This window comes from Pleurodeles waltl, chromosome 7 (genome assembly GCF_031143425.1).
Source record: "Pleurodeles waltl isolate 20211129_DDA chromosome 7, aPleWal1.hap1.20221129, whole genome shotgun sequence".
Classification (NCBI taxonomy): Eukaryota; Metazoa; Chordata; class Amphibia; order Caudata; family Salamandridae; genus Pleurodeles; species Pleurodeles waltl.
In genome coordinates this window covers 898,274,025-898,287,376 of record NC_090446.1, presented here as the reverse complement: position 1 = coordinate 898,287,376, position 13,352 = coordinate 898,274,025, and the positions used below count along the sequence as shown (strand labels likewise).

At 46.7% G+C, this 13,352-nt stretch overlaps 1 protein-coding gene across 1 annotated transcript in view; it reads right to left on the bottom strand.

Annotated features, from left to right (window-relative positions):
- The window catches only part of CANX (calnexin), a 439,945-nt gene that overhangs the window by 400,351 nt on the left and 26,242 nt on the right, over nt 1–13,352 (bottom strand). The window contains exon 2 of the mRNA XM_069199501.1: nt 9,606–9,857. Within this exon, the coding sequence (XP_069055602.1) occupies nt 9,606–9,854 (249 nt within the window). The 5' untranslated portion in view covers nt 9,855–9,857. The remainder of the gene's footprint in view (nt 1–9,605; nt 9,858–13,352) is intronic.

The window sequence follows — 13,352 nt, the reverse complement described above, 5'->3', positions numbered from 1 at the left end:
GGGGTTCAGAGCAACCCCAAAGTCACCACACCAGCAGCTCAGGGCCGGTCAGGTGCAGAGTTCAAAGTGGTGCCCAAAACACATAGGCTAGAATGGAGAGAGTGGGGGTGCCCCGGTTCCGGTCTGCTTGCAGGTAAGTACCCGCGTCTTCGGAGGGCAGACCAGGGGGGTTTTGTAGGGCACCGGGGGGGGACACAAGCCCACACAGAAATTTTACCCTCAGCGGCGCGGGGGCGGCCGGGTGCAGTGTAGAAACAAGCGTCGGGTTCGCAATGTTAGTCTATGAGAGATCTCGGGATCTCTTCAGCGCTGCAGGCAGGCAAGGGGGGGATTCCTCGGGGAAACCTCCACTTGGGCAAGGGAGAGGGACTCCTGGGGGTCACTTCTCCAGTGAAAGTCCGGTCCTTCAGGTCCTGGGGGCTGCGGGTGCAGGGTCTCTCCCAGGCGTCGGGACTTTAGGTTCAAAGAGTCGCGGTCAGGGGAAGCCTCGGGATTCCCTCTGCAGGCGGCGCTGTGGGGGCTCAGGGGGTACAGGTTTTGGTACTCACAGTATCAGAGTAGTCCTGGGGTCCCTCCTGAGGTGTCGGATCTCCACCAGCCGAGTCGGGGTCGCCGGGTGCAGTGTTGCAAGTCTCACGCTTCTTGCGGGGAGCTTGCAGGGTTCTTTAAAGCTGCTGGAAACAAAGTTGCAGCTTTTCTTGGAGCAGGTCCGCTGTCCTCGGGAGTTTCTTGTCTTTTCGAAGTAGGGGCAGTCCTCAGAGGATGTCGAGGTCGCTGGTCCCTTTGGAAGGCGTCGCTGGAGCAGGATCTTTGGAAGGCAGGAGACAGGCCGGTGAGTTTCTGGAGCCAAGGCAGTTGTCGTCTTCTGGTCTTCCGCTGCAGGGGTTTTCAGCTGGGCAGTCCTTCTTCTTGTAGTTGCAGGAATCTAATTTTCTAGGGTTCAGGGTAGCCCTTAAATACTAAATTTAAGGGCGTGTTTAGGTCTGGGGGGTTAGTAGCCAATGGCTACTAGCCCTGAGGGTGGGTACACCCTCTTTGTGCCTCCTCCCAAGGGGAGGGGGTCACAATCCTAACCCTATTGGGGGAATCCTCCATCTGCAAGATGGAGGATTTCTAAAAGTCAGAGTCACTTCAGCTCAGGACACCTTAGGGGCTGTCCTGACTGGCCAGTGACTCCTCCTTGTTTTTCTCATTATTTTCTCCGGCCTTGCCGCCAAAAGTGGGGCCTGGCCGGAGGGGGCGGGCAACTCCACTAGCTGGAGTGTCCTGCTGGGTTGGCACAAAGGAGGTGAGCCTTTGAGGCTCACCGCCAGGTGTGACAATTCCTGCCTGGGAGAGGTGTTAGCATCTCCACCCAGTGCAGGCTTTGTTACTGGCCTCAGAGTGACAAAGGCACTCTCCCCATGGGGCCAGCAACATGTCTCGGTTTGTGGCAGGCTGCTAAAACTAGTCAGCCTACACAGATAGTCGGTTAAGTTTCAGGGGGCACCTCTAAGGTGCCCTCTGTGGTGTATTTTACAATAAAATGTACACTGGCATCAGTGTGCATTTATTGTGCTGAGAAGTTTGATACCAAACTTCCCAGTTTTCAGTGTAGCCATTATGGTGCTGTGGAGTTCGTGTTTGACAAACTCCCAGACCATATACTCTTATGGCTACCCTGCACTTACAATGTCTAAGGTTTTGTTTAGACACTGTAGGGGTACCATGCTCATGCACTGGTACCCTCACCTATGGTATAGTGCACCCTGCCTTAGGGCTGTAAGGCCTGCTAGAGGGGTGTCTTACCTATACTGCATAGGCAGTGAGAGGCTGGCATGGCACCCTGAGGGGAGTGCCATGTCGACTTACTCGTTTTGTCCTCACTAGCACACACAAGCTGGCAAGCAGTGTGTCTGTGCTGAGTGAGAGGTCTCCAGGGTGGCATAAGACATGCTGCAGCCCTTAGAGACCTTCCTTGGCATCAGGGCCCTTGGTACTAGAAGTACCAGTTACAAGGGACTTATCTGGATGCCAGGGTCTGCCAATTGTGGATACAAAAGTACAGGTTAGGGAAAGAACACTGGTGCTGGGGCCTGGTTAGCAGGCCTCAGCACACTTTCAATTGGAAACATAGCATCAGCAAAGGCAAAAAGTCAGGGGGCAACCATGCCAAGGAGGCATTTCCTTACAATCGCCCACTGCCATATTTTTTGTGTTAGGAGGCACAGTTGTGTTGAGTGTGTTCCTCCTTGTTTGTTTAAATAATACATTGTTGTCATGTTGTCTGTTTTGACAAGAATGTATTTGTGTGTTATTATGGGTTGAAAGGCTTTTAACGCTAGAAATACTGCTAACAGTTCTAGGTAATTGATATGAAATTTTGTTTGGTGTACATCCCATTGTCCTTGAATGCTGTGGTGATTGAGGTGTGCTCCCCACCCTGTCATGGAAGCATCTGTTGTTATAACGTATTGAGGCACTGGGTCCTGAAATGTCCGCCCTTTGTTTAAATTGTTGCTGTTCCACCATAGAAGCGAGAGGTATGTTTGGCGGTCTACCAACACCAGATCTTGAAGTTGACCCTGTGCCTGTGACCATTGTGATGCTAGGCACTGTTGTAAGGGTCGCATGTGTAGTCTTGCGTTTGGGACAATGGCTATGCATGATGACATCATGACTAGAAGTTTTAGCACAAATTTTGCTTGTATCTTTTGGTTTGGAAACATAGCACTTATTACCTTGTGGAATGCTTGCACTCTTTGTGGACTTGGAGTGGCAATTCCCTTTGATGTGTTGATGGTTGCTCCTAGATATTGTTGAGTCTGACACGGTTCGAGGAGTGATTTTGTATAGTTGATGGAGAAACCCAGTTTGTGAAGGGTTTGTATGACATATGTGGTGTCGTTTGTGCACTTTTTTACTGTGTTGGTCTTGATTAGCCAATCGTCCAGGTAAGGAAACACATGTATCTGTTGTCTCCTGATATGTGCTGCTACTACTGCTAGACATTTTGTGAACACTCTTGGTGCAGTTGTTATTCCGAATGGCAACACTTTGAATTGGTAATGTATTCCTTTGAATACGAACCTTAGGTACTTTCTGTGAGAAGGGTGTATCGGTATATGAAAGTACGCATCTTTTAGGTCTAATGTGGTCATGTAATCTTGCTGTTTGAGCAGTGGAATGATGTCTTGTAGTGTGACCATGTGAAAGTGGTCCGATATGATGTAGGTATTTAGTGTCCTGAGATCTAATATTGGTCTTAATGTTTTGTCTTTTTTTGGAATTAGAAAGTACAGGGAGTAAACTCCTGTGTTTTTTTGTTGTACTGGTACTAACTGTATTGCATCCTTTTGCAGTAGTGCTTGAACTTCTAGTCCTAAAAGTTCTAAATGTTGTGGTGACATTTTGCGTGTTTTTGGAGGGATGTTTGGTGGGAATTTGTGGAATTCTATGCAATACCCATGTTGGATTATTGCTAGTACCCAATTGTCTGTTGTAATCTGCTGCCAAGATTGGTAGAATTGGCTTAGTCTACCCCCCACTGGTGTTGAGTGAAGGGGTTGTGTGACTTGAAAGTCACTGTTTAGGTGGAGGTGTTTTTGGAGTCTGGAATCTTCCCCTACTCCTTGGGAATTGACCCCCTCTATATCCCCTGAAACCTCCTCTTTGGAATGAACCCTGATATGGTGTGGTTCTTGTTTGTTGGCTGGTGGTGTCTGTGGGTTGGCCACGAAACCCCCCTCTAAATGGAGTTTTTCTAAAAGAGCCTCTGCTCTGCGGGGAGTAGAGTGCGCCCATGGCTTTGGCCGTGTCTGTGTCCTTTTTAAGTTTTTCAATGGCTCTGTCCACTTCAGGGCCAAAAAGTTGTTTCTCGTTGAAGGGCATATTAAGGACAGCCTGCTGGATTTCAGGTTTGAAGCCTGAAGTGCGGAGCCAAGCGTGTCTCCTTATGGTGACAGCAGTGTTGACTGTTCTCGCTGCAGTATCGGCTGCGTCCAGTGAAGAGCGGATTTGATTGTTTGAGATCGTTTGTCCCTCTTCAACTATTTGCTGCGCCCTTTTTTGGTATTCCTGGGGAAGATGGTCTACGAGAAGTTGCATCTCATCCCAGTGTGCGCGGTCATATCTGGCCAGCAGCGCTTGAGAATTTGCGATGCGCCACTGGTTGGCTGCCTGTGATGCTACTCTTTTGCCTGCCGCATCAAATTTTCTGCTTTCTTTGTCCGGAGGTGGGGCGTCGCCAGATGTATGGGAATTTGCCCTCTTGCGAGCTGCCCCTACTACTACGGAGTCAGGTGGTAACTGCGAAGTAATAAACACTGGGTCTGTGGGTGGTGGTTTGTATTTCTTATCCACCCTTGGGGTGATGGCTCTTGATTTTACGGGCTTTTCAAAAATTTGTTTTGCGTGCCGTAACATCCCTGGTAGCATTGGGAGACATTGATATTGGCTATGTGTAGCCGAGAGGGTGTTAAATAAAAAATCATCCTCTATAGGATCGGAATGCAGTTGGACATTGTGGAATTCTGCAGCCCTAGCCACCAGTTGCGAGTATGAGGTACTGTCCTCTGGCGGTGACAGCTTTGTGGGGTATGAATCGGGATCATTGTCCGGCACTGGGGTGTCATATAGGTCCCAAGCGTCTTGATCCTGATTATCTTGACTTATGGTAGTTTGCGCTGGTGAGTGCATTTGTGGCGGTGTTTGTGCCGGCGATGCCTGTTGTGGTGGAGAGGGCGGAGGCGTGACTTTTTTTAACCACTTTGGCTTGTGGTTGTGCGTCATCCTTGAGAAGTCCGATCCTTCTTTTCCTCATTATTGGGGGAAGGGTTGATATCTTCCCTGTGTCTTGCTGGATGTACAGTCTCTTTTGTGTGTAGTCTGATTCTACACTTTGGAGCTCTTGTCCAAATCTGTGCATCTGGCCACTTATTCCTTGTTCCTCTGTGTAGGATGAAGGTGTGGAACTTTTCGGCGCCGAGAGAGAATGTTTTTTCGGCTTCGGCACCGATAGAATTTTTGTGCCTTTCGGCAGTGTGTCGCGGTGCAGAAGTTTTTCGGTGCCGGCATCTTGTTTTTGCCTCTCGGAGCCGCTATCTCGGCTCCGAGGTTGCTCCATGGCGGTCCCTCGACCGGAGTCGGGTGTCTTTGCTATGGGCGTGCCCTTTTTCGGCGCCTTCGACGGGTCGCCGGTTTTATGGTTCGAGCCATGGCCTGTTGGCAGTGGCGTCCCCTGGGCTTTTGTCTTCTCGATGGTTTTAATTTTCGACGTCTTACTCACTGTTTGTTGCTGTTGTTCGACGTCGGAGTCTCCGGATTCTGATTCCGGAACCGAGAATGTTTCCTCTTCGTCGTCGAAACGTTGTTTTGTTGGCGTGGACGCCATTTGTAGACGCCTGGCTCTTCGGTCCTGGAGTGTTTTTCTGGACCGGAAGGCTCGACAGGCCTCACAGGTATCCTCCTTGTGCTCGGGGGACAAGCACAAGTTACAGACCAAGTGCTGATCTGTATAAGGATACTTACTGTGACATTTTGGGCAGAAACGAAACGGGGTCCGTTCCATCGGCTTCGATGTCGCACGCGGTCGGGCCGACCAGGCCCCGATGGGGGAATCGAAGCTACCCCAAAGTCTTCCGATGATCGGTGTCGATGTACCTAACTATCCCGATACCGAACGGAACAATACCGACGCTTTCTTCCGAGATTCTGACTAACTTTCCGAACCGAAACACGGAGCGAAAAGGAATACGTCCGAACCCGACAGCGGAAAAAAACAATCTAAGATGGAGTCGACGCCCATGCGCAATGGAGCCGAAGAGGGAGGAGTCCTTCGGTCCCCTGACCAAAAAAAGACTTCTTCGAAGAAAAACAACTTGTAATACTCCGAGCCCAACACCAGGCAGCGGACTGTGCGAAACATGTGTATCTGCAGCAACATATGCCATCGAACACTGTATTTCCCCACACCACCCACAAGGAGGAAAAGACGACACCCAGAGGAGACTGCAAGAAAACCAGCGGCGGATTCCTGAAGAAGGAAGGCCTTTGGAGAGAGGGGACCAAGTCCAAAAGGCACAGTGGAGTCCAGGAGGAGTAGGAGGTACTACCCACCCAGCTGTGGATGCAGGAGTTGGTTGACGGTTCTGAAGAACACATCAGCACTGCAGCCCTGGAGCCAGTGAAGCTTTCCAGATGGATGCAGATGATGTCGCACGCCGGAAGGGAGATTGCAGAAGAGTGGCATGCAGGATTTCCACACCAACAAGCTTTGGCACAGGCAAACTCGCAGTTAGTGGAAGAGAGGTGCTGCTAGGGACCAGCAAGGTCCAGGAGGACTCAACCCAGGAGGGGTAGTCAGAGGGGACCCTCAGTGTCGTAGAGAGTCCACAGGAGCACAGCCAGCACCCACGGGAGTCCCACAGGATGGGGGACACAGAAGTCCCAGAAGAAGCCCACGCAGCACTACAAAAGTGGATCCCACGCCGCAGGAGAACCACGCAGGAGGCTGGGATTTGCAGGAAGGACTCCTGGGGATTGGAGCTGCACAGCGCTATAAGATCCCTTGGAGGAGACACAAACAAGCTTTGGCAGCTGCAAGAGACGCGGTGCAGGGGGGTACTGTTCTGTGTGGGGAGGCAAAGGCTCACCTCCACCGAAGTTAGACAGCTGGCAGACAGAACCAAGAGGACTACTCCGGACCACCACCCATCATGCAGGATCCACACAGCTCAGCAGAAGAGAGGATCCAGGCAGCCGGTCCTTCACTCCAAGGGAGATTCCTTCTTCTTGTGCAGGATGAAGAGTTTCAGTCTTCTGAGGACGCACGGCAAGGCAACTGTTGCAAAGCTAGCAGAAACTCTGGATACACTGTTGCAGAAGAGTCTTCCTCGTGGATCTGCAGCTTAAGGGTTCCCGGAGGACCCAGTCTTCGAAGTAAAGGTTGAAGAGGAGTCCTGCTGGAATCTTGGAAGCCGAATCTGAGGACTCACCCAAGAGAGACCCTAAATAGCCAAGAAAGGGGGATTGGTCACCTAACCAGGTAAGCACTTATCAGCTCTGACGTCACCTGCCTGGCCTGGCCACACAGATGCTCCCAGAGTTCCCTGTCAACCTCAGAAACAAGATGGCAAAACCCAGGGACCCTCTGGAGGAGCTCTGGGCACCACCCCTAGGGTGGTGACGGACAGGGGAATGGTCACCCCCCCTTTTCATTGTCCAGTTTTGCGTCAGAGCAGGGACAGGGGTCCCTGAACTGGTGTGGGCTGGTTTATGCACGGAGGGTAGCAAATGTGCCCTTCAAAGCAAACCAGCAGCTTGGGGAGGCAACCCCTCCCAAGCCAGTCACACCTATTGCCAAAGGGAGAGGGTATTACCTTCCTCTCCTAAAGGAAATCATTTGTTCTGCCTTCCTGGGCTTGATCAGATCAAGCAGCAGGAGGGCAGAAACCTGTCTGAGGGGTGGCAGCAGCTGGGCTGCCCGAGAAACCCTGTAAGACTGGTGAAAGCAATGCTGGGGGTCCTCTAAAGAGCCCCCAGAGTGCATGGAATCAAGCTTTCAATAGTATTGGGGTATGATTCCGAAAGTCCAATAAAATGGTTCTAGAGTTCGTGGGGCACCTCTGCTAGTGCAGCGGTGCCCTCACACACAGGAACCTGCACCCTGCCCTCTGGGCTGAGAAGAGTGACCTTTAGCGAAACCCGGTGAGTGTACCCAGTTCATGCAAACTGCAATGGCAGGCCTGCTGAACTCTTTGCATTGGCTCCCAATGGGTGGCAGAATAACTGCTGCAGCCCATAAGGATTCCCTGGAACCCCAATGCACTGGGTACCTACCATATACTAGAGACTTACATGAGGTGGGGGCCGGGGGGGGACGGAATGAAGAACCAGTATGCCATTTGTGGGAAGAAAAATGCACAATTTAGAGGAGAGCGCAAAACTACTGGGGTATACTGGGGGAACCCAGTAGACAGCCAAACATACTGACAACAGGCATAAAATGGGGGTAACCATGCCAAGAAAGAGGGCACTTTCCAACATAAATGAGATCTGCAGCTTTAGGAATACATCAACTTAATTATTCCCAAATAAAATAAAGAGTGTCAAAGGGCACTTGCATGGTGTACATCAGTTAAATATAAGTAAGTAAACCTTGTTTGCTGCAAGACTGTAAAGCATTTTGTATGAATATCCTGAAATTCAGCCATAAATCTTGCTTTTCTGGGCTTATTTTGGGAATCAAGGCTTAGTGCAATTTTGAAAGCTATAGCACAAACCATTTGAACCTGTGGCTCCATCAACAAGATCCATGACTTAAGTCAGTTCTTTGGTATGCAGTGTTTGTGAGCGATAGCCTTCATTGCTGATAAACCCCAGCCAGTCTTCAGTAAGATTTTGGACCTTATCCTAGGCTGTACATTACTTTCAAGAGTCCTTTCCTATGCAGAGAGGCTCAATGCAAGTCCAAAATGCTGGATAGTCTCTTGTACAATTAAAAGCTATTGGCATTTCCTAACATTCATCCTTAAGCTGTATTTTATTTCTGTATCTAGGACCAACGTTAATTGAACACATTCTAATTGATATCCTTGGATAAGCAGACCTTGGTTTATTTCTAACACTTTATGTAGACGTTCTGTATATGTTCCAGGACTGAAGGCCAGTTTAACTAAGCCGTCCTGGCAGATGTTTGGAGAGGACATCTGGTCAAGGAATCTCCTTTTATCTGCAATTAGCACTTTTTACACTTGGGCATCTCACATTCATAGGAATGAAGAGACTGGGACAAATGGATAAATTAAGATTGCTTAACATTAGAGCTCCTGCACGGTTAGTCTTTTAGCACCTTCAGGCCTTTGGGCCCACCTACCTCTTCCTCGACTCACTTTCAACACATGACAGGATTATCCTGCCACAGAAAAAATTGACAAATAAGAGGGCTCAAGTGCAAAACCCTGGGTGAGAACGCAATATAGGAGGCAGCAGAGGCCTCTATTTCAAGGTTTCTAGGTTGCTATTGTGCTAGGGGCTTGCTCTTTAGTTCCACCAGTTGGGTGAATCTCCTAATTGTAAACTTAAGAGATTAATGGAGCAAAAACAAAGTATTTAATATGGTAACTTTGGTTGTCCGCATGCTCTCAATATTTTGAGTCATTCCCCCTGCCCCCTCCCCCTCCCCCCCACCAAAATCTTCCTTCAGGCACCTACATGCAATGTTGTGGGGACATAATCCAGACATAATGCCATCTAAAAAAAAGCAACCTTCTTTAGACACATTCCTTGCTTGTTTAGATTTACAATTTCACACTATTTTGTCAAGACTTCAAATCCTTAATCATTGACCATTTCCCATTAGCACCTAGGCATTCTCCCCACACACAACCAATAACTTTAAAAGTGTACACCTACCACCAAAGAGCATTGACATGCGGGGACATGAGAAGACCTGGAAACCATTCTTCAAGTCCTAACTAACACAAGGTGTAGAGTAATTCCAATGGTCTCCCAGCACATTGTGCAAATCTGTACGCTGCAGATACAACTCACTCTTGATTAGCAGAATGAAAATGGAATCTGAATTGGATAAGATTATGAACATACTAAATTGAATGTGTTCAAACCTTGGGAACTGGAGGTGGGGAGCTCACTTCAGGCTGCAGGTCTTCCGGCTCATCTGAGAGATCGTCCAAATCATCTTCAATGTCCTTCAAATCGTCATGGTCGTGCTCGTGGTGGGAATCATGGTGGTGATGATCGTGGTGGTGATGATCGTGGTGGTGATGATCATCATCGTGGTGGTCACTGTGTGCCTGGATGCTAACCATTCCAACCACAAGCAGGGTCAAGAAGAGCAGCCCTTTTGATGCCATGGTCTGAAAGAAAGGAAAAAGTAGATGCTGAATGTGCCTTTTTTTGCAAATATAACTGCCACACAGGTCCATTTATCAGAGCCAGTCCAGGCAGCAAAGAAAAACATTGCCTCATAAGCATCCAGGAGATTGTTTAGTTGTCGCAAAATTAAAACTGTAAGTTACAAATGTGACTATGTTAGGATAAACAATTTGGGCTACATGAAGTAGGACCAGCGGTGGAAGTGCACTACAAAAAAAAACCCACATAAACTGTATTATGTTAACTTTCACAAGTATATTACACTAGTTTGTTAGGAATCAATTTGGAGCAAACGTGCTTTCCCATATTCCCAAATGATAGCACTAGAGGCCAGATGTATCAAAGGCTTTTACCCATTCTGTGTCTGTGGGAAAATGTGCTCATACATATGGCTCTAGAGTTCATAACTGCGAGAAGCCTACACAAGAGATCACTTGTATATAAAGCTCCATTCTCTCAATAAAACGCTGTACACCGGCGCTTAGAGAGACTTAAAACACACTGCGCCACTGTGAAATACATTTACAACTATTTCAATGTTTATTCTAATAATTACAGAAAAACGTTCAACACTTCAGCTGACATTAAAAGAAAGCACCCTCACATTTAAAGGACTCTCAACGTTATATACATGGAAATGTCATGTGCTGCTCCATCGATTTTCCTAGGATTAGACATCAGTATAAGACAGATGACTCACAAAACCACACAGTGCTGCAACAAGCACACTTTAATATCTATCGTTATCATGCCTGTCAACTCACATGGTGCCACCTTGTGACACGATATCTGCTCCAATCACCCGGCCCGGAGCAGATATCACACTGTGGTAGTAAAAGCAAGCTGAAAACCACTGTAAATATTGCATTTGCAGCTCATTTTCCGAGGCTTTGGATAGGTGATGTCCATTGAAGAGTGTGAAAACACCCCAGGACATCTAGAGGACCCACCCTGAGAAAGTTTTTTTTTAGTTTTGTTTTTTTTGTTTTTTAAAGAAGGGCCCAGGGGGCGCAAAAATGCCTCTTAAATACTTCTCGACATGAGGCTCCACTTCCCACAAACTGAGATTTTTTTTTAGTTTGCAGGTCTGTTGTATGCTCTGCTCGGAGGATGCAGCCACTTAAAAGTTCATAATGAATACAGCTCAGATGAATGGAGATATGCCCAAAGACTTAAATCTTCCACCGTGGGGGTAGCTACTGCACCATAATTCCAGGCAAACTTTCAAAGCAGTTTTAGAGCTTATGCCTACAAGAAACATAATCTGATAGTAGAAATCCTCTCAGGAAGAGAGATAAGGCTTTGCCTTCTGGAGAATCCTTTCTACTGCAAATGAATAAAAGTGGAGATATTCAGGGCGAAAAGAAGCTGACCCCCCAAACTTCCTGAAGACCTGCAAGGGGGCCAGTTAAGCGAATATTTGCATGGAGCAGACCGAGTCACAAGGTGAGGCAAGTGCTAGAAAGAGTAACCCGAGGAGATGAAAACATTAGTTATTGCCTTCACTTATGGTGAAAATACACAGTGTCGTGTCTGTGAAATTGGGACACCTGTATCTACACCTTGCTACTCCCAGTGAGCTCTTCTTTCTTCGCTGCTTACATGGCAATTGTGTCCTTTTATCTGTAACTATTCATCCCAATTCAAGAACCACTTGAACCAATGACCTTGCTATTCTGGTTCCAGTAATTTACCTTTTTATTTCATAGTTTGATAGTTACCCTGTATCCCGACTCCAAATGGCCAACCTTACGTTCTACAGTTCCCAAAAAATGTTTCTCAGTCCTGTGTGTGTCCCCACGGTGTGAAAACGTTGACCCCTAAACATATTTTTTTTTGTTTTTTTTTTTTAAAGGTGCGACTCCTTGAAGTTTGATATTCCTAGATACAGATTAGGCCAGGGTCCCAGCCCCTCTAAAATAATTTAAAATACGCGAAATAAAAAATAAAATAATAAAAAAAAAAAAAACATGATTTTAGCACAATTGACCTAGGAACAAAATTCAGTTTTTCTTTCCATGTGCACAATGTTATCAACAATTTATCATGTCTAGGGTTTAAAAAAAAAAAAAAAAAAAAAAAGGAAAAGAATAAGAATTCACAACACAGACTCAATGCCACACCTACGAATAAGTCCTTGACTTTCGTATGTGACCATTTTATTCCCTTCTCACCAAGTCTGATTTGTATTCCAAATGTTGGTCAATGGTATTAAGGGCCTGCTTTGGGGACAGATAATGGTCAAGTGTCCACTACTGAATTAAATTACATGACATTTTCCAAAATTGTTTTATCTTGAGGCACTGACATAATATGGTAAAACATGGCCCCACTTTGTGTTTTTGAACAATATGCTTGGTGTAATAGTTTAAAATTGGGTTAACCTAGCAACTTTCCTCGAATGCCCAAGAGCTTCCAGTCAAACTTTATTTATATTTCCCACATCCTTTTAAAACGTAATTTTCTGCTGAGGGAAGAGAGGATGTGTGCGGGCTTTTGTGGGTAAAATCGTATAAGGTCATGAAACAGCCTTGGTCCTAATCTGTTCTGAGAGCATTCAGTTTTCCGAGAGTGCATTACATGCAGAGTCATGTGCCTGTATAACAGCTTCTTCCAAAGCATGATGTAGCTGTAGAGCTCTCAAAAATTCTTAATGGTACATTTCATTTTCCTGAATAGTTTTGGTATAGTAAATCACTGCACCAGTCCCCCAACTCTCTCAATCAAGAGATTTATATGAAATTCCATTTCTTGAAAACCTGCACACCACTGACTAGGTCAGAAGCATCTCATCAACAGTAGGGCTTCCCCGGAGTGCTTTCCCATCCTTTCTAGATCACCAGTGGCTTCTTTCATGATCCAATTAATATTTTTATCGTGGATATAAGTCTATCTCCATACAGATAATGCAAAAAGCCTCCAGTTCCAGTCTTGCCTTTCATATTGTAGCACTATTCAATAATGGCAGGAAAGGTCAATTAATTTGCCACTATTAGGTGAGCAGGCAAGTAATATCAAGTAACATTAAGACTCTGCAGCCAAGCTGTGTTTTGGACACCAGCTACCATAACAGGCCACTCCCACGTAGCCTTCTTAAACTGGACAACAAGACTTGCCAACTTGAATATACCATTTATTGTAATTGTGTGCGACCCTTGCTTCGTTAAGTAATTTTATGCCATTTTACTGGAAATCAAACCATAATTACGCAAACTCAATAACTATTTGAACCTGCATTGAGCCTTAGACATTGTAAGCAAGCCTAAAGTGTCATATTCAAACCTGATGTATTGTATTGCCGGGTTTAGCACCTCGGTCCGAAAAACGTACTACAAATGTTGCAGCAAATACAACGTGTCCTGGAGATTACCAAGAGCCACAGGATAACAATAGTATCATTTGGTATTTTAAAAATTAGCACTTAGTACAGCACACACTACAAATACAATTGGATTGAACCTCTTCAGTGTACTCTC